General features: G+C 37.7%; 1 protein-coding gene and 1 long non-coding RNA gene across 6 annotated transcripts; one reads left to right on the forward strand and one right to left on the reverse strand.

Annotated features, from left to right (window-relative positions):
- Positions 1-1108: 1108 nt before the first annotated feature.
- On the forward strand, positions 1109-14788 carry tmem268 (transmembrane protein 268). Of its 3 annotated transcripts, XR_009927223.1 has the most exons (10): positions 1113-1451; positions 3182-3314; positions 5728-5822; positions 6567-6674; positions 10176-10328; positions 10471-10581; positions 11862-11951; positions 12164-12364; positions 13062-13523; positions 14648-14788. XR_009927223.1 is itself a non-coding variant. In XM_062436115.1 (9 exons), the coding sequence occupies exons 2-9, from the start codon at positions 3200-3202 to the stop codon at positions 13227-13229; spliced, it is 1038 nt and encodes a 345-aa protein (XP_062292099.1). In that variant the 5' UTR covers positions 1109-1451; positions 3182-3199; the 3' UTR covers positions 13230-13631. The 3 variants fall into 3 exon arrangements, 2 of the variants coding, with proteins under 2 accessions (XP_062292099.1, XP_062292098.1); XM_062436115.1 differs by lacking the exon at positions 14648-14788 and having other exon boundaries at positions 1109-1451; positions 12167-12364; positions 13062-13631; XM_062436114.1 differs by lacking the exon at positions 14648-14788 and having other exon boundaries at positions 13062-13631.
- LOC133996532 (uncharacterized) lies at positions 9461-13241 on the reverse strand. Of its 3 annotated transcripts, XR_009927226.1 has the most exons (6): positions 13104-13241; positions 12155-12356; positions 11909-12038; positions 10663-11097; positions 10424-10562; positions 9461-10307 (listed from the first exon to the last, which is right to left on the reverse strand). It is a non-coding gene; the product is annotated as an uncharacterized LOC133996532 (long non-coding RNA). The 3 variants fall into 3 exon arrangements; XR_009927224.1 differs by having other exon boundaries at positions 11909-12356; XR_009927225.1 differs by having other exon boundaries at positions 11909-12356; positions 13092-13224.
- Positions 14789-19022: the final 4234 nt, after the last annotated feature.

Genomic DNA, 19022 nt, shown 5'->3' on the forward strand with positions numbered 1-19022 from the left:
TGTAATACTCAAAATAAATAAATAAATAAATAGACTAATAAGATCAATAGGGAAACATAGATATGAGTTGGCAGGTAGTAGGAAATATAAATCAATAAAAAAATAATTAAACAAGTTAGTAATAATAAAGAATATATAACAACAATACAAAAAATATATACACATACACACATATATATATATATATAAAAAGTGAATTAGTAAAAAATAATAATAAAAAATAAATAAATAAATAAAATAAAATAAAAAAAATAAAAAAACACAGACTCAGCATTGCAATAGCTACTCAGTTCACAGTGATCGGACATCTTGTGCTGTTAACATAAGACAGAAAGGGATTCCAGGTCTTCTCAAATAAGACATCCTTTCCAATCAGAGTCAGTCTAATTTTTTCTAATTTAAGAAAATAAAGCACATCCTTAACCCAATTTGTATAGGTAGGTGGGACTGGGGATTTCCATTTTAGCAATATCAACCTCCTGGCCAGCAGAGTTGTGAATGCTATTAAATCCTTTTTAGCTGGGGAAAGAGTAGGAGGGAAAGGCCATACACCAAATAGGGCAGTTAAGGCATTGGGAGTCACATCCCTTTCAGTTATTTTGGATAAAGTACTAAAGATTTCAGACCAAAATCTAGTCAGAGAAGAGCAGCTCCAAAACATGTGCGAGTAATTTGCTGTGGCTTGTTGGCATCGATCACATAGTGGAGACACTGTATCGAACATTTTTGCGAGCCGGGCTTTAGTGTAGTGGGCTCGATGAAGGATTCGACATTGCATAAAGCTGTGACCAGCACATATTGAAGACTTATGTACTCTGCGCAAAATCTCTTCCCAAACATCCTCAACAATCACCTCTCCCAAGTCTGTCTCCCAAACTGTTTTAAGTACAACAGAAGAGCCTGGACAAAGACTATAAATATTTGAATAAATAGAGGAGATTGCCCCCTTTATTAGTAGCCATTCTTAATTATACCATGCATATTTTTAAAAAATGGGGCAACTATTACAATTCAGCCTCACTGTGTTGAGCTGAGAACCACAAACCACATTCCTGCAGTCATGAGGCCGGGCTGATCTGAGTCACACGCTAAGACAGAAAGAGAGAGAGAGAGAAAGAGAGAGAGAGAGAGAAAGAGAAACAGAGCGAGAGAGGGGGAGAGAGAGAGAGAGAGAAGTAGGGAAGAAACTCTGCTGAGCCACATCTAAGTGTCAAAGTAACATACGCCACAGTCAAGCACAAGCTGCAAGACGTGGGAAAATGTTCTCTGGGAAAAACCTTTACAATGGGCTCGAGAAAGGATTACAATCATAACAGCTGTATTGTGACATGATGGACTTTCATCTGAAGTGCAGGTGGGATGTGTTCAAATCGTGCACATAGTGGACTTTCTGGGTAATTTGTGTTGGTTTTGGTTTGAAGGCTTCACTTCACTTCGCTTAAAAAAGAAAGGTGAGTCACAGAAATGAAACTGAGCTATTTAAATGAATTTTTTTGCATACAAATAACTTTTAAATAACAGAAGACTTCCTGAGAGATCTTTAAATGCTTTACGTCTGACATCTCTGCTCAACATGCAGACTACAGCATGAAAAAGGATCTTGTGAAATGCTGTTTTCTTCCGGGGTTGCTCCTAAAAACAGACGTAACCAACATAAACAGAGTGATAATCTACAGAGATACACATGCACAGTTATTATTCTAAGAGGGGGTAACTGTTTTAAACATGATAAAGAGATATGACGCTATTTAAAGAGGGTGTGACATGAGGTTTTCTTTACTGATATGATCAAGAAAAATGTGCTGTTTCCTCTATCTAGACATAGTGAAACACTGAAGATGCTGGCTGCAGTTTGCACATGTAAAGGACGAGATTCTCTCCTTCCTGAGCAGGTGCAACGTAAGCAGGGAGATGGTGATTTGGCTCGGTGCGTTTTACAGGCAAGGAAGTGAAAATAAGAGAGCAGATAAAGACCTGAGAAAGAGAGAGAGAGACACAGAGAAAGTAAAAAAAGAGAAAGAGAGAGACTGCAGGGTTGATTTTTCACACTACGGTGCTGAAATGTGGCTCCGTCACAGGCAAACAGGCGAGAGAAAGAGATGGAAAGAGACCCAGAAATAGAGAGAGAGAGCTAGATTTACCTACACGTAGCTTTACTGTCATCCCTTTATTACTTTCTTTCTTCATCTGCGCACACACAAACAGACATTAGGCTGTTAAAAAGGATCAGAGGAAGTGTGCTGAGCTGATATGGGTCCTTGTTGAGGTGCAGCCAGCCCAGCACACAGAGATATGAACGTCTTATCCTCTATTAACAGACCCGTGGGGGACACTGCCATGATAAAAACTTCACATTTCTTCTTTCTGTGAAGGCAACAAACACACACACACACACACACACACACACACACACACACACACACACACACACACACACACACACACACACACACACACACACACACACCCACATATATTGGCAACTCTACAAGCTCATAAAAAAAGGAAATTCACTTCAGTCGTCAAACTTTATCTACCCAATAAGACAGTAATAGCCTGTTTCTTTGTAACAGATAACACCATCAACATGTCATAGCAGTGCAGACCCTGAATGGAGAAGTGGTTTTGGTTTCCTTCGTGTTCTTGCCTTTCTTGAGCTTCTTCAATTAAACTGTGAACATGTTTTTATTAGAGATAAAGACTGCCATTTAAGGGAAGGGCTTTCTTGAATAGGATTAAGGCCGTCTGACGTGATTGTTCGGCTCCACCTTTGCTCCTCCACGTTCTTGCAACGCGGCCCTTGCTCTTGAATAGTCAGCTTCCTGTGTACATAGAGTGTTTCACCCAATTAGATCACATGGAAACTTAGATGCCTACCTGTAGTGACCTATTTCACTGTTGTCTTTGTGGCTATTGTTTTCAAATGTTAATGCAGAATGACTCATGACTGCTGGCACATGAAAGCACCAGATCCCTTTTTTTTGTTCTTGTTTAAATTTTAAGTTTTTAAGGGTTTTGAGGCGGCTGGTTTCAGGATCTTAGGGGGGGGGGGGGGACATCTGAAATGTCAGCATTTTCAGGAAGTCAGAGCCAAATGAGTAAATCTTCAACTTTTATCATCTTAATGTTCACAGTATTTCTTTTCAGTATTTTCTTTGACGTACCATTTTTTCGTCCTCAGAGTCTAGCTTCTTCTGAGATGATGGAGGACAGGAACGGAGTTTGTCATGTGATGGAGGACAGCGAAGTGGATGTTCAAAATACACAAACCAGGATTCAGCCGCAGGCCAACAACAACCCCAAATGGTCAAACGGTAATATCTGTTTCTTTACTTGTCTTTATTTGGTATCAGGGTCAGTGACAAATACATTTTGGTTCAGATATGAACCATGAAGCAACTTAATCTGGTAGAGAACAGTGGAAGTGGACCAGAATAAGCAGTGAGTGTCTGCAGTAAAACAGGTGGGTAGATGAGGAAAGGAGGGAAAGTCCGAGAGCATCTGGCGGACAGCTTGAGGACGGACGTCAGGTTTGGGGAGATGGAGGAAGGTAACAAGCCCTGGGAGAAGTGAGCAGGAGCTGGAGACAGAGACAGAGAGCATATGGGATGTATGTTGTCAGCTTTTACACGTTTTAGAGCGATGCAGGGAGCTGGGAACGAGAGACTGAGGCTGCAGATTGTGACAAGTTGTTTTACACATTCCCTCGCTGTTGTACTTGTTGTGATGTTTGATATTTGTCACTGGTTGATACTGACTACACTCTACTATATTTCTACTGACCACTGTCTCAATCTGATTCCCTGATGTCTGATGTTTTAAATGGACTGATTTTGTTTTGCAAAAATCACGTCAATCCATAATTAACTGTGCTTATAATGCTATTAAATCTAAAGCAGGTTGAGAGTACAGCACAACAACACTGTTACTGATGTGATTAAGTGTTTTCTCAAGTAGTTTTTGGCCAGGCAGGCTTGTATTTAAAAGACCAACAAACCAACACAATAGTATTAACTATAAACTGAATTATTGTTCTATAAAAAAACTTTTATCTGTAGTCATACTGACATAAGACCACTTTTGAAATCACATGACATTAATGTTTCTCTCAGACTAAAACTTTCAACTTTTTAAGCCTGGAAATATTTGGAGCCTGTTCTGGAAATCTAAAAGTTGTTATTCTATATTTTAGTATGTTAACAAATGCAAACAGTGTATTACTAAAGATCTAAATCTTTAAAAACTAGTCATGAAACATATAGTTTTGCTTTTCTAAAAAAGTGGTTCAGACCCTAAAACATCTGGGCACATCTGTCGTTTTTAACAAATACTCAAACAGGAGTAAATCGTGTATTTTTTGGGGACTACTTTCAGCTGCGGATTAATACACATTTGATATTATAGGAAGTATGCGTCACTAAAAATTCAAATTCAAATAAGCTTCAGTGGCATGACAGATCAGAAATCTATGTTGCCAAAGCAGTACAGAACAATACAAATAAATATCAGATACAATAACAGTATAGTATATACATGAACATGGGATTGATTCCAAAAAATAAAATACAGTGCCCATGTTCTTTGTAATGAGGGAAAATATCATCCAGTACAAAAATGTGGCTCATTGATGTGTTGTTAGTTATTATTAGACAACAATGGAGCCCTAAGGCACAGAGGAATATGATCTGATGTGGCTTTGGAGATAATACTTGTTAGTTGAATCAATTCATCGTTGTCTTTTGAAAAATATAAAATATCAGCAGATATCATCTTAATGTATAACTTGTGTCCAGCGGCCTCTGTCCCAATCAAACACACCAGCTGTGCCTTATCTGTCTGGTTTCTTTTGGCTCACAGTTTGATGATTTGTCCTGTGAGGTTTTTCTTTCTTTACGGTTGTGATACTGACAGAGAACACATCTCCTATTTTAGATTATCTCATGACCCTTCACCAGAACTCCTACAGCGTTAGAGAAGCGTAACCAACATGTAATATGGTAACATCAGGCTCACATGCTACACATGCTGCAGATGTTACAGATGTTACAGATGTTACAGATGTTACAGATGCCACTTAACTTGAACAGACACACAAAGACATGAACGGACCTTTTCACGCACATTATTTCCTCTTAAGTAGCAAAACAATCTTTTCTCACACCGTCTGACTGTAATGAAGATGTGTATCAGCTTGTTTTAGATCCTTAAAATCCAAAAATCAAAGAATGAGCACAACATTTAGTAATATTGGTATTCAATGCATATTATTCTTTTATTATTCTTTTAATACACATTTCGCCAAAATTGGAACAACATATTGTTCCTGTTTCTGTTGGGTGCTGTAAACCTTGTATGTCCAAAACCATTAATACTTTTCAGGAAGTGAAATAGAGCAACAAATTCAGCCACAAGCTCGTTTTGATACTTTTCATTGGTTAAATATTTGTTAAAACCGTCAGACAGACAATAGCATTGATTTAAAAAAAATAAAAATTAAATGAAAATGATGAAATATGGATACAAGGCGAACAGTGATGATATTTGGTATGTTTGGAAACTTGAGAAACTTGTGATCTGCCCTAGATTTTAAAATAAAGCTCCGGGAAGATCGGCTGTACAGAATGAGGGGTGATTTTGTGAGTGTTTGTTCTCATTGTCTTAACTCACTTCCCCTTTTAACAGTAAACTAATGCTCTATTTTCTCTTTTCTCTTTCTTTCTCTCTCAGGTCAGTGTGTTCTGGCCGTGCCCTGCTGTTCAATGTTAAACCCGAGCTTTGATCTGTCTCTGTGCCGCGCCAAACTGGAGAGGGAGGGCTTCCAGGTCAACAAACACACACACACACACACACACACACACACACACACACACACACACACACACACACACACACACACACACACACACACACACACACACACACACACACACACACACACACATACCACATTTATCTTCATATCCAACCAGGAGTTTCTTTGTTTGAGTTTGAACTTTTAGTTTAGTTCCTGTTTTATTTTCCCTTCGTGTCTCTGTTGCCGTTACTTCCTGTGTTTTCCCGCCGTGGTTGATTACCCCATGTGTTTCACTCACCTTTGTCCCATTTGTAGTTATTGCTTTAAGTGTATTTAAGTTCAGTTTTCTTGTCCAGTTTGTCCGTTCTGCTTGTTTAGTTCTTCACTGTCTCCGTGTTTCAGCTCTTTTTTGGTTTTTTTTACCTGCACATCCTGAATAAAGACCTTTTTTTCCTAAGTCCTGCTTTGATCTTTGCATTTGGGTCCACCTGCTCCACTATAGTGACAATAATGAATTCCCTATAGCTACTTACTCTAACCTCAACCATCACAACTAGATGCATAAACCAGCTTCTAACCTTAACCTTAAAACCAAGTGTTAACCCTCAAATAACCCAAAGAAATATCCTCCACAAACACACATGCACACATCATAAAGAGATTATATAACAGTCAGCACTGCAAACTACAGATCTATTTATTACACAATTATAACTGAAATTGTGTTTAATTCATGGGTTTATTAATTTGTCTTTTATTTGATCATTTTTAGATTCCAGTCACAGACATGGAGGAGCCACTGAGGACAGCTCTGGACGTTCCTTCAGTCAGGAGATACATGGTCTTCAACTCGGCCCACTTCCATTTCATTTTGGCTCCGGTATGATCGTCCAGCCTCTTTGTCTCGCTGTCCAATCCCATTAATCTTTTACCCAACAGTATCAGTATTAAACTTCTCTTCTCCAAAAATAGTGACTTGATCCACTGTAGTGTGGATTGTACCTCATTTGTACGTCACTTTAGATGAAAATCATCTGCTCAACTTTATTATGCATGTAAAATCAATGCAGGAGAGGAAGAGATATTCAGCTTTTTATTCCCAAATATGAATAAATCCCCCCAAATGCTGCAACATTTGTAATACAGCTCAGAAGTATCTTTCATTTCCTCCTTCCTGCCTTGTAAACACTTTCAAACTTTACACCCCCGTCTGGTAAACATTGACATCTTTCTAACTTTCCGCCCACCGGTTTGTAACACAGGCTGTAATATTAAACATTTCAGCATCAGGGTAATTTTGTCAGACCTTGGAAATCTCATATGGCATTATTCAAAACAGTCACGACAAGTAAACTGATCATGATGTGTAATATATGAAGAATAATCCAAAACTTACCTCATTTTTATCCCAACAGCAATTAAAACATTCAATTTCATTTTATTTCACCTCCATCTGCTCTTGGTTTAAACTGACTCATTTGCTGTACATTTTAATTGCTTTATGTATCTTAAGGTTTTTAATATGTGCACATTTTCTACTGAATTGATTTTGCATTACTGTGCTTCTTGGCTCATGGTGTTGTTTGTGTTTTGCTCGGCTATATCGGAGATGAGATCCAAACTTCAATATATTTATGTAGAGAGTTTAACCCTTAAAAGCTGTTCATGTTCTGACTCATAATTAGTCTCTACACCAATTCACATTCATAAATCCCCCTTCAGTCATTAATATGTTTGATTCATCTTATATTTTAGAACATTTAACAGAATATGATGAATACAACATGTTTTAATGATGATTTTTTTGAATTTTGTTAAATAAACATGCCAAACTTGCACATTTGCATAGATAAAAATGTGTATCAGCTGCACAAAAATCTTTAAAAATGATGCATTTTATTTCAATTTTTTTGTGTATAGGTTGTTTTTACACCTTTCAAATGTAAAACATTGGTCAGATTTGACCCTGAACAGTATGTAAGGGTTAAATGAAGGTTGAATAAATGAATAAAAGATCAGTGGAGGAGCCCTCAAGTGCCTTTAAGACTCCTCATGTGAGCTTTGCTGCGTATACAGAGCTCGTATAAATAGTACAGAGAAAATCGCTCAGACTCCAGGATTCAAACATGATATAAATAATCACGTGTTACATAACAGGCAAAACAAACACTGGATAACTGTTTACAGCTTCTTGACTGTGAAGTCTATTACACATCATTTTTGCATTTAAATATGTATTCTTGTGTGTGTTGGAACTTGAAGAATAGTTGCTGTAAATTTTTTTTAAAAAGGCTGCAGATGAACGTCATGATATTGATGAAAATCAGTGCTGTGAATGTGGTTGTATATCATCTTCTGCAGTTTGATGACTTCAATTAATTCAACGCACCTTAATCATCATTTACATTGTGACAGCATCAATGTAAATGATGTGCTAGGGTTAGCTCAGTAGCTCATTTGAACCCATAGTCCAAAACATAATTGTATAATAGTGGCAAGTTTGCATTGTTTTCAGTGAAAGGAAGCTCCTATTAGATTATCAGAAGTTTCTTTTTAACACTTAAATATTTAAAATAAGAAATGAAATGTCATAGCTGATGTAGCCAGTTTAATTTCTACAATTAGACACATTCATCCACTGTGCTGTGAGTTTTGGCTGCACATGGTTTCCTATTTCTTGCCATTAATGCAGAAGCATGGAGAAGCTGTCTCTGCTGATTCCAAACAGTCTTTATTTATTATGTAAGTTTTATCACCTGTAAAACTGCTAAACTCCCTACCTGACGTCGGCCTGTCATTTCATACAATCTCATTTTTTATATCGTGGCGTCGGAGGAATTCTTTGACATTTCGGGAAACACGTTTACTCGTTTTCTTGCCAAGTGTTAGACAAAAGGATCAATACTACTCTCTGTTCTGGCTCCAGCATCAATCTCCTCATTAAACTCTGAGCAAGACAGTGAACTTCACAAAATGTAGAGCTTTTCCTTTGATACCAGTTGCCAGCTGTCACTCAGGATAGTTTATGCTAAGCTGTTAGCACGGAGCGCCAGAGCAATTATCACCAGGCACTATGTTACATATTTGTTTATGGTGCCATTTTTTACAGGTTTGGATAAAAAGTGATGTCTTATAATCTCCACATGGGATTACAAGACATCACTATTTTAAACAACATGCATCTTCTGATAAAAACACACACAAAACAAATACAGAAGCATGTAGAAAAAGGATAGAACTGTTGCATATGTACAGATTTTCTCGATAAAGGGCTTTTTTCCCTCTTCTGCTAGACTTTCTCTAAGTAACTGGTTAATTTATATATTTCATACATGAATAGCCAACTCAGTCTTTATGCCATCATCCATATTTACAAAAAATATATCTATTTGTAACTTATAGCATTGCACATTTTCCCAAAAAAGAACAGTAAAAAGTAAAATCTTATTTAGACAGAACACTGCTTTTCTTCTTCTAGATTGATATACTGTCCATTTTCAACAGCCAGTGGTAAAATACCCGGTTAATGACCCTTGAGAACCTGACTGCATATAAACCTGTGTAGTTAATGGCAGCAATTTGAAATCACAGTCTGAAGAGTACCGACTTATAGAGTATATATAGAATAGTATATTGCAGTATAAAGACATACTAGCAGAGGACTGCCTGTGTTTCTGTGTTTATTTTGTCTTATTTTTAGTATTTTTAATGATTTAGCATCTGTATTTGTCACAGAATTTCTTACAAACTATACAAAACAGCTGCAGAGCTTTGCACACACACTCTTTTCTTTTGTTCACACACCTGAAGAACACATACATTTTATTTTTTGTGTTTTTTTAGACAAATTATACTCAACATAATTCAGAGTACATTCAGGTTTTATCATTGTAAATATATGCAGTTTTGGTTTAGTCCATGTATCATCAGCCCACAGCTCTTTGCTCTGAACAAACATATGTTGAGCTTAAAAAAAAAAAAACCTCACTTAAAACCAGAGTTGCAGAATAATGTGCACACATTAAAACATTACTCACAGACCCAAATGAACATTGAAACAGTTTTTTTGCTCGCTGTAATCATTCCTACTGTTCATACTGACCATTAAAAAAAACCCTCCTAACAAAAATCCATGCAATAATTACAATAATATTGTTATCCAGTACAAAAATGATCCAATTCCAGTCATATCTGAAGCTAATATGAGGCTTCATCAGTCTGAATTAATCAAATTATGAATGAAAGTGCAGTAGGAAACATCTAATAATAACCAGTATGAATAAGAACAACAATTAGTGTGTTTTAAAGTAGATACTGTACAAACACCTGACTCTAAAACACGTCCTTTATAATATCCCTCTGCTCTCTCTCTCTCCCCCAGGTGCTGTATGTGGTGGTGTGGTGTGCCGTCTTCTCCACTCTCCACCTCTACATCACCGTCAGCGACTACTGGGTCCTCTGCCTCTCTGTCAGCCTGGTCTCCATCTTCCTCACCACTGTCATCATCTTCATCCTCCACCACAGTAACAAAGAAGTGAGAGGGGGTCAATTTAAATATATAGAGAGTTTGGATTTTGAATTTAGGTTAATGTCACAGTGGTTTCAGTGGTTTTTATGTGAGGGTGATACCTGAAATGTGAAATGAGTGATTCTCAAACTTGTTTTCGGTGTTTCAGATCAGCGTGAATTTAGACATCCGGCTGATTCAGGTGAATGAGAGGATGGTGAAACACAAGCTGCTGGTGGCTGTGGCCGACTGGGTGCAGAACTGCACAGGAAACATTAAGGTTGGTCCTCTAAAACTGAAGAATACGGTGTTTGATTTGTACTAAAATATTCCTTCTACAGACAATATGTTTGGCTCTTACTCAGCTGCTGTGTCACTCCAGCTGTTGTTTTGTTGATGTTGAATATAACTAGATGACACAACAAGACTTACATGAGATAACAACACTGCAGCAACAAGGAGGAGTGACATAATAAGACAACATGATGACACAATATGACACAAAAAGCAAATGAACACAAACACTTTGTCATGACCTGACTCACAGTTAGAGACAATAAAAAGGAAAATCTCACATGAATCAACATCTTAAAATACATTTATTGTCAGTAAAGTCAGTAATGAACGCTGTGTTTGATGACTGATGTGTGATGCGTGCAACCAAACCATCTGTGTGGTGGAGGCCTGGGGGGAAGACAGGAGCGAGAGGATTGACACAGAGAAGCCACCGAAATAGGCTGAGGGCTAAACTACCCAGGTGCAAGCAGAGAGAAGGATGTCACAACTTGTTGTCTGGCTGAAACAGAAGGAAACAGTAATGAAAGACCATAAAATAGTCATCCTGTTTTATGGCTGTTTGCACAATTAGATGTTTTGAAGCTTTTTATAGACATTTCCCTAAATTTGATGACATATTTAATGACTGCTTGGTGTCTTATGAAACTTTAGAATCTCAACTAAAATCTAAAATAAAGCTGCGTGGGTTTGAACAAAGTTTGGCTGCACGACATGAGTTTATGAAGATGGATTACAAGTAGATTTATTATTATTATGAGTGGGTTTTATTGACCAAAAGCCTCAAGAAATAAGTGTGACCAAGTGGGTTTGCTCACATACAGCAGGTTGCATCAAAAAGCAAAGAAGGTATCATCAAGATCTGTCAGTAATTCTGGTTATAGGTCAATTTAACTTGTAACATGAATTAAAAAGTAGCATATAAACAAAATTAAAGCAGGTTTTTAGGGGAGTCAATGCTTATAGGAGGCGTTGGAGGTCAGTAATAAAAGAAAAGGCATTGAAGAAAGACTCAATACTGCAAAAAAATGTTAAAAGAAATACTCTATTCCTACAAGTCACGTGCATCTCCTCCGTGTTGTTAATCATGTAGGAGTGAAGACATTAAAGTGAAGTGATGGTAAAAGTTGCCAAAATGTGAGATGTGGGTGGTGATTTTGTGGTGTGGATCCAGGCTTCTTTAGTACATCAGTTCTGAACAATAATGTGAATAAATTAGCTTTGGCAGCTTTTCTAATAATGATGCATTCATGTGTCTCTCTGCAGCTCTACTTTGTGTATTGGGACATGACTCGCTGCCTGAGAGCACTCACTGAAACTTTAGAGGAGGGCGGCTTTGCAACGAACGACACCCAGGTGAGTGAGTCGAGTACATCTGTTGCTCGATTTGTCCTGCCGCTGCTGCATTATTGATTTCTCTTGTGTTCCCATGTTAAGTCCTCCCTCGAAATCGATACAAACATAATTCAGCTGAAAGGACTTCGAGGAAACAGAAGTTTCGTTTTTGTGTCACATTACAAAGCTTCCATTCTTGAAACTTTAATGATCTAATGTCACACTTTCACCAGAAGAAGCTGAAGAGGAAAATGTCCCATCTCGTCCTCGTGACCGAGGTCACGGCAGTCGACTCGGAGGACGTTGAGTCAGATGAACAGAGGCCTCTGCTGGGGAACGAGGACACGGACTCCAGGTCATCATCCAGCCAGCGGGAGGACGCCAAAATCCCCCCCAGCTACAGCCTCGTCCCTGATGCATCGTTACCTGCACAGGTGAGAGATGTGATGCTTCCAGGTTTCTTTGTTCCCACACTGGAGGAACTGAGTGATATATCAGCATCACTGTCTTATTACAGATATCTATATATTCGTCTATGTGTTGGAAGATTAGCAATAAGGACTTTCAGCACATTTAACTGCAGTAGTAATGTTTTACAGGTCACATTTTTATTTCTTTATTGAAAAATAGTGAAATGACTTAGTTAGTGACTCTATTGTGAGAATGAGAGATGTAACTACAGATGTAACTAGAAATGAAACCAGATATTAAGGGTTTCTTATTTTGGCCATTATAAGACACTTCATTATACCAGTACAGCTTATAAATATATAGCTGCTTTTGCAGAGAAGTGTCCCCATGTTGTTTATTGGTGAAAACAAAAATTCAGACTATATTAATTCCTGAAATTGCCTCCAAAAATAACTAATACAGCAACTGAAGTACATAATTAAATATGCAAATGGAACAAAAGTTCAGTGCAAAATTCAAAAGCTAGTCTTTTATCCTGTAGGTAGGCAGATGGTGCACAGGTTTCCTTCTTATAATGCAAATGAAATCTTAAACAACCAGTTTCCAAGAGTGTGGAGATGACAGTAAAGTAGTTTGAACAACACCAGCACTGATAAATGTTTATCTGTCTCCTTACATGCATAAATTAGTCTCCTTTCCCCCCCTTGTTTATTTCTGCAGGCTAAAGCCTACCAGCTCCTGATGACCTACAGTGCTGCTTACGTGAAGCTGCTGGTGTCGGAGAGGCTGTCGGGTCCGTCGCACCATCGTCTACGAACCCGGAGGAATCACTGCACCACTGCTCCGTTCTGCCTCTGCCAGTACATCAAAAACAAAATCCTCCGATAACACAACTGGAGGAACAGATGAACTTCTGGACTATAAGAAAAAGACTTATTCGTTGTTTCCAGGCTCTGGAAAAAAAACTGACATACAGGAGGATTTGCAGAGGAGCAATCATGGATTAACTGATATCTTGATAATAAAAAAAGAAGGACATGTTTGGGGCTTCACTCTCTTGACTCCCCAGTTGTAAAGTTGATTCTCCAGCATGCGGACTACTGTACCTCTGCTGCTGTTTTCATGCCAGCTCTGTGTTTGCACCTCCTGGATCCCCGTCCTGGTTTGTGCCAACAAACAAAGGTCCGTCCAACTGCTGTAAAACAACATTTGTACTCTTGTACATGACAATCACAACATACTGTTTAAATTATTTATATACAAATAAATAAATATATTCTTATGATTTAACCTTTGCAATTGTTTCTACAGTATATTTGAGATACTTCACTCCAGTAGTTCCATTTTATGATCTTTTATACTTATATTGTATATTGATTTTTACTCAACTACATCTATTTGACAGCTGTAGCTATTAGCAACTTTCAAGCTCAATATTTTACATTAAAAACATGATAAGCTCATAAAATACAATCTAATATTAAAGATTGAACTAGGGGCTACCAAGCATTTAGACGTGTGGCCCTTTATTTAAAAAAGCTATGTCTATTTGGGGCCTCTTGTTGTATTTTAGATGTCTATAAATTGCCATGTAAGAACTCTAAACCTCTTATATGGTGTCATTTAAATAACTACTCAAGACCCAAATAGGTAAATTATTACATATTTCACAGAAAAAGCAAATATTAGACAGAAGTTTTTTTTTTTATGATAAATTTGAGGAGCAGAACCTAGTTTTTTCTGCGTTTGTCTCTCATTAATCATCTACCAAACTGTACATAAAATATGAAAATCCAGCTCCATCTTGACCACCCACAACAGTAAAAAGCTGGCTACACATTGATCTTGATAATAAAATATAGATATAATAATCAGCAGAACGAGCTCTGTACTTTTATTCTTTTAGTACATTTTGCTTATAACACCTCTGTGCTTTTAGTTACATTGGATTCAAATGCATGACTTTGACTTATAATGAGGTATTTCTGCATTGCTGCATTGAGAGTTTACTTCTTCCACCACAGCTGGGAAGATTTATAAGTGATTTGTAGAAAAAGACAGCAGACGCATGAAAGGGAAGAGAGAGAATCCCCTTGATGCAGGTGTGTAATGATGCTTTAAGGGGGTTAACACGAATCATTGGCTTTAGATTTCTGGCTTCATCGTCTCAAATGTCACCAGTAACACAGCAGGGCCGAGTGTGTTTCTGTGTGTGTGCGCTTTAGTGTGCTTACACCTACGATTTTACATGTGTGGGTGGGTTAGTAATCTATGCATAAAAACATGTTCTGGGTTCATTTTTCCAGCCTCCTCCAATATCACCGGCGAGTATCCATCAGTCCTGATGCTGTGGCCGAGATGACGGCCCAGCGAGGGAGCTGCAGCATGACACAAACACACACAGTGAGACAGCAAGCGTGGCCCACCAAGGGGAAGCTGGGATTGTGTGATGGAGGAGAGAGGCGTGCAGCGTGAGGCCAAGTTAAACGATCTCAGAGACACTGGCTCTCCTCGGGAGGCTAAATGGCCATCTGTGATCCTGCACACACAGGCTGGCTCAGCGCCCACCTTTAGTTTCTCCCTCAAACCTCCTTTTTTTTCTCCGTTGGCCTGATACCTAACCTTTCATGAGATGATAATTAAAGGATTTTACTGAAAGGAAAATCATCTTTATGGGATGATATGGCAGCAAAAATAAGATAAGACATGGAAACAAAAGGAAAAATAAAGGATATAACAAGCTTTAAGTCAGGCTGGTGCCTCTGTGCATTTGAGCTGGTATAAGGTTTACTATGTTCAGCATTTAGTCAGTTAGCATATTAACATTTGCTAATTGGCAAAATGTATGTATTGGACAAACTACAATCTTGGCTAAATGATGGTGCTAGATGAATGTCTGTACTTGTGCTACAACTGATGATAATTCTCATTATTAATTCATCTGTTGATTTTTTCAAGATTTATTTTTGGGCTCCTTCCCTTATTTGTAAGTACAGTAGTTGGCAGAGAGGCCGACAGGAAACGGAGAGAGAGAGGGGAATGACCTGCAGGATCGGTCCCTGGCTGGATCCAAACCAGGAACACCGCCCCCACGTGGCTTCAACCACTCAACTACCCAAGCACTCCAATTAATCTGTTGATTATCGTCTTGATTAATCAATTAATGACCAACAGTCCACAACACGAAGATATTCAGTTTGTTATAACAGACCACTAAAGAGACCAGAAAACATTGTTATTTATAAGAAGCTGGAGCCAGAGAATTTTTAGCATTTTTACTTTAAGTGGTGTAAAACAACCCAGCATGCTTCTCTGGCTATTCCGACCCACATTCCTCTGCACAGTGGAAAATACTGTATGTCACATTGCCTGAGCTGCCAAGAAACTTTGAAGCCAGTTTCCCACAGACTTATATGGTGAAAGAGATGTCTGTAAATCAGCGGATACATTTTTCTGAGCATCACATCCTCTGTGAAATGATTCGTTTCACTATCTGAGCCATTCAGTCCGATCACATTTTGAAGGTCTAGAAGAGCCACATTGAATCATTTTATCCCTGTTCAAACTAGCTGGAGGGCTAAACTGGACGTTAGGCGTCTCAATTGGCGGAAGTCTCTAAAGCATGTGCAGGATGTTTTCAGGAAATGGCTTTTTGGGCTACATGCACCCTTGAGCAGCTTGAATGGACGGGGCCGTGCCTCCAACTCTGTATCCAGTTCTCTGTATACATCCATGAATGACAGGTGAAGCAGTATGTCCCAATTGTCCCAACTTCATGCAACAGTACACACTTTGTAAGGGCAGCTGCAGTATGTACTAAAAGTAAAAAACAGAAGTATACGACTTCTAATGCATGGCCAGATTCATCATTAGGGAATCGTGAATGTTTTGTGCACAATTTCATAACGATCCATAATTCAGCTTTTGAGATATTTTTGGTTTCAAAGCCGTATAGCATGACCAATAACACATAAAAGATATATCTTATTTTGCAGTAAATTACTGTGAAATCACAGTAATGTATTGTGTTTGTACAGCAAACCAGACACAATATTACTATGAAAATACAATATTTTAATGTAAAATATGATAATGGTAATATGATACTGTAATTCACAACAATTCACAATAATAATATCACAGCAACGTATTGTGTTTTCACATTAAACCAAATACAAAATGACTGTAAAACTACAATATTTTACAGCTAAATTACTGTATGGTGCTGTACAGTAATCACAGTACTTGCTATTTCATGGCAGTCCATAATTTAGCTTTTGGGAAAGTGGTGGACCATCTCACATAGCGTGACCAATATATAGCGTGACCAATAAGACACAGAAGATACTACTATGTTAAGAGTAGATACACTGAAGGGTGCTTATAATTTGAGTTTCTACAATATTTACAGCCTGGACAGGATTTATTTTGTGTGATACAGATTCAGGGAACATAAAGTAAACAACAGAAAACCCTAATGTAGAGAAAGGAGCAGCTATAAAGCACAAACCTTATGTGACTAAATACATGATAGTGAGAGATACTGTAGCTCATGTTCTGACAGGGAGGGAGATAACGAGAGACGGAGAGGGAGAAAACCGGGGCAACTATAAATAGCAGCTTAGCTATGAGGGGAGAGGAAAGGCCGCAGAGAGACTGAGAGGAGAGAGAGAGAGAGAGAGAGAGAGAGAGGGAGAGAGAGAGAGAGAGAGAGAGAGAGAGGGAGAGAGAGAGACGGAAAGGTGAAAAAAAGACCCCCAAAGAAAGAAAGAGATGTGTCGTTTATAAACTCAAAAATGACTCTTTTTATTCATTACTCAAACAACTGAAGTCAGAAACAACCAATGCGTGTGCAACACATCAACATAATCATAATAAAAACCCCAAATAGAATCAATCACATGTACAATTTCTTGTTTTTTTTGTTGTTTTTTGTGGCAGCCGCCTCTTTAAACAAATAAACCCGTCGCATTTACAAGCTCAATAACAAAAAAAAAGAAAAAAAAAGAGAGGAACAACATCTCCCAGCTGTCCAGTAAAACAGCTACGTTTTATGTCTGTTGAGCACAGAGGAGTCCTATAAAGAAAGCACAAAGGGAGATGCAGCCTATCTAGCGCCATATAAACTAGATATGAGGAGTAGTAGACACACTGCCAAAGCCCTCTGTACAACAGTAATACTAAAACAGCACTGTGCTTCAAATACTCTGTTAACACTTAAAAAATATGTCATTCAAATAAGGACACAGGGCTCGTATTTATCAAACTGTTAAACTGTATTTAGCTCAATAAGTGTAACAAAGCTTTACTCCGACTCACAAATGTGTAAATAAATAGTTTTATTTTGGGGGTATTTATTCACTTTCTTAGAGATAAGATGAGATTTATACCACTTGAGTGTTTGTACAGCAGCTAATGAAGCAAGTTAGCTTACTTCAAACACTGAAAACAGGCGGAAAACAGGCCTGGCTTTGCCCAAAAATAACAAAATCCACCTTCCAGCACTTCTAAAACTCACTGATTACCATGTTACATTTAGTTCATTTAACCAGGACCAAAAAACAGAGTGTAAAAAAAAGTGTTATTTCTTGGTCTGGAGCAGTTGCTAGGCACGTTTTTACACGTTTTTTTTTTTTTTTTTACACAGATTAAACAAACTATACATATAGTAATAAGTGAACATGAGTTGATCAGTGAGCTTAATTTACAGGTATTGGTATAAGTGGATTTAGTCATGCTAGCTGTTTCCCCCTGTTTTCAGTCTTTATGCTAAGCTAAGCTAACTAGCTGCTAGTATTAGTAGTGTTCAGACATGAGAGAGTGGTATCAATCTTATTATCTAACTCTCTGCAAGAAAGAAAATATGTGCATTGCCCAAAATACCGAACTATTTCTTTAAGACTAAGCTTCTTCTTCTTTTTTCAACTTAAAAAGGCTTTTGAATTTAAGAAAGCTCAGATGTCTCTTAAATGAGTTGCTGTCGAGAGAGGCGAGCCCCCATCTTCATAGACATGCTTTAGATTGATTGTACAAAATATCATCAGTCATGATAAATGTTATAGCAAGAAGAATAATTCATGATCGGGTAGTTTCTGCAGCTGCTTTCTCTCTCTAGCTGCTTGAGTTTTCTTTTGGTCCAAAGACGATATCTGTTATTCTATCCCATTTACATATTTGTTCATTGTTAATTTCACATGTTAATTGCAGCTAGAAATATGAACATATATGTGACACCTGAGAGCTTCTCTTAAAGGTGTAAGTAGGAGTAAATTGCTTTATAATTGGCAGATGAACTTTTTTACTCCTAAATTGGCTCTTAAAGTTTGATAAATACCAGCCCAGATGTGTTCAATGTCCTTAATATCATACATTACTCATAAAATAATAATAATATAAACTAGTATAAACTGTAGTTATACTTTCTCTATTTGTGATAATTTTCAATAAACATAATTTTCCATTATTTTTAATATCTCTGTATAATTCTTTTTAAAAATAGCATCATCATAGGAACTGACAGAGGAAAGGGGGAAAGCATAAAGAGATATGTTAATAGGTCCAATAACTCGTGGACAGGAGAAAGACAGAAAGAGAGAGAAAGCGTATCAGGGGAGAAAAATTTCACAGAGAGGAAAGTGCTACAATACAGTATAGGCATTGATTTTTTTTTTTTCTCTCTCT

The sequence above is a fragment of the Scomber scombrus genome, chromosome 16, assembly GCF_963691925.1.
Source record: "Scomber scombrus chromosome 16, fScoSco1.1, whole genome shotgun sequence".
NCBI lineage: Eukaryota > Metazoa > Chordata > Actinopteri > Scombriformes > Scombridae > Scomber > Scomber scombrus.

What these genes read in the sequence shown, in the direction of transcription:
- tmem268 (XM_062436114.1), top strand. Translation starts at nt 3,200, where the DNA reads ATGATGGAGGACAGGAACGGAGTTTGTCATGTGATGGAGGACAGCGAA. An exon ending in CAACCCCAAATGGTCAAACG is followed by an intron (nt 3,315 to 5,727) that starts GTAATATCTGTT and finishes TTTCTCTCTCAG; the next exon opens with GTCAGTGTGTTCTGGCCGTG. An exon ending in TCCATTTCATTTTGGCTCCG is followed by an intron (nt 6,675 to 10,175) that starts GTATGATCGTCC and finishes TCTCTCCCCCAG; the next exon opens with GTGCTGTATGTGGTGGTGTG.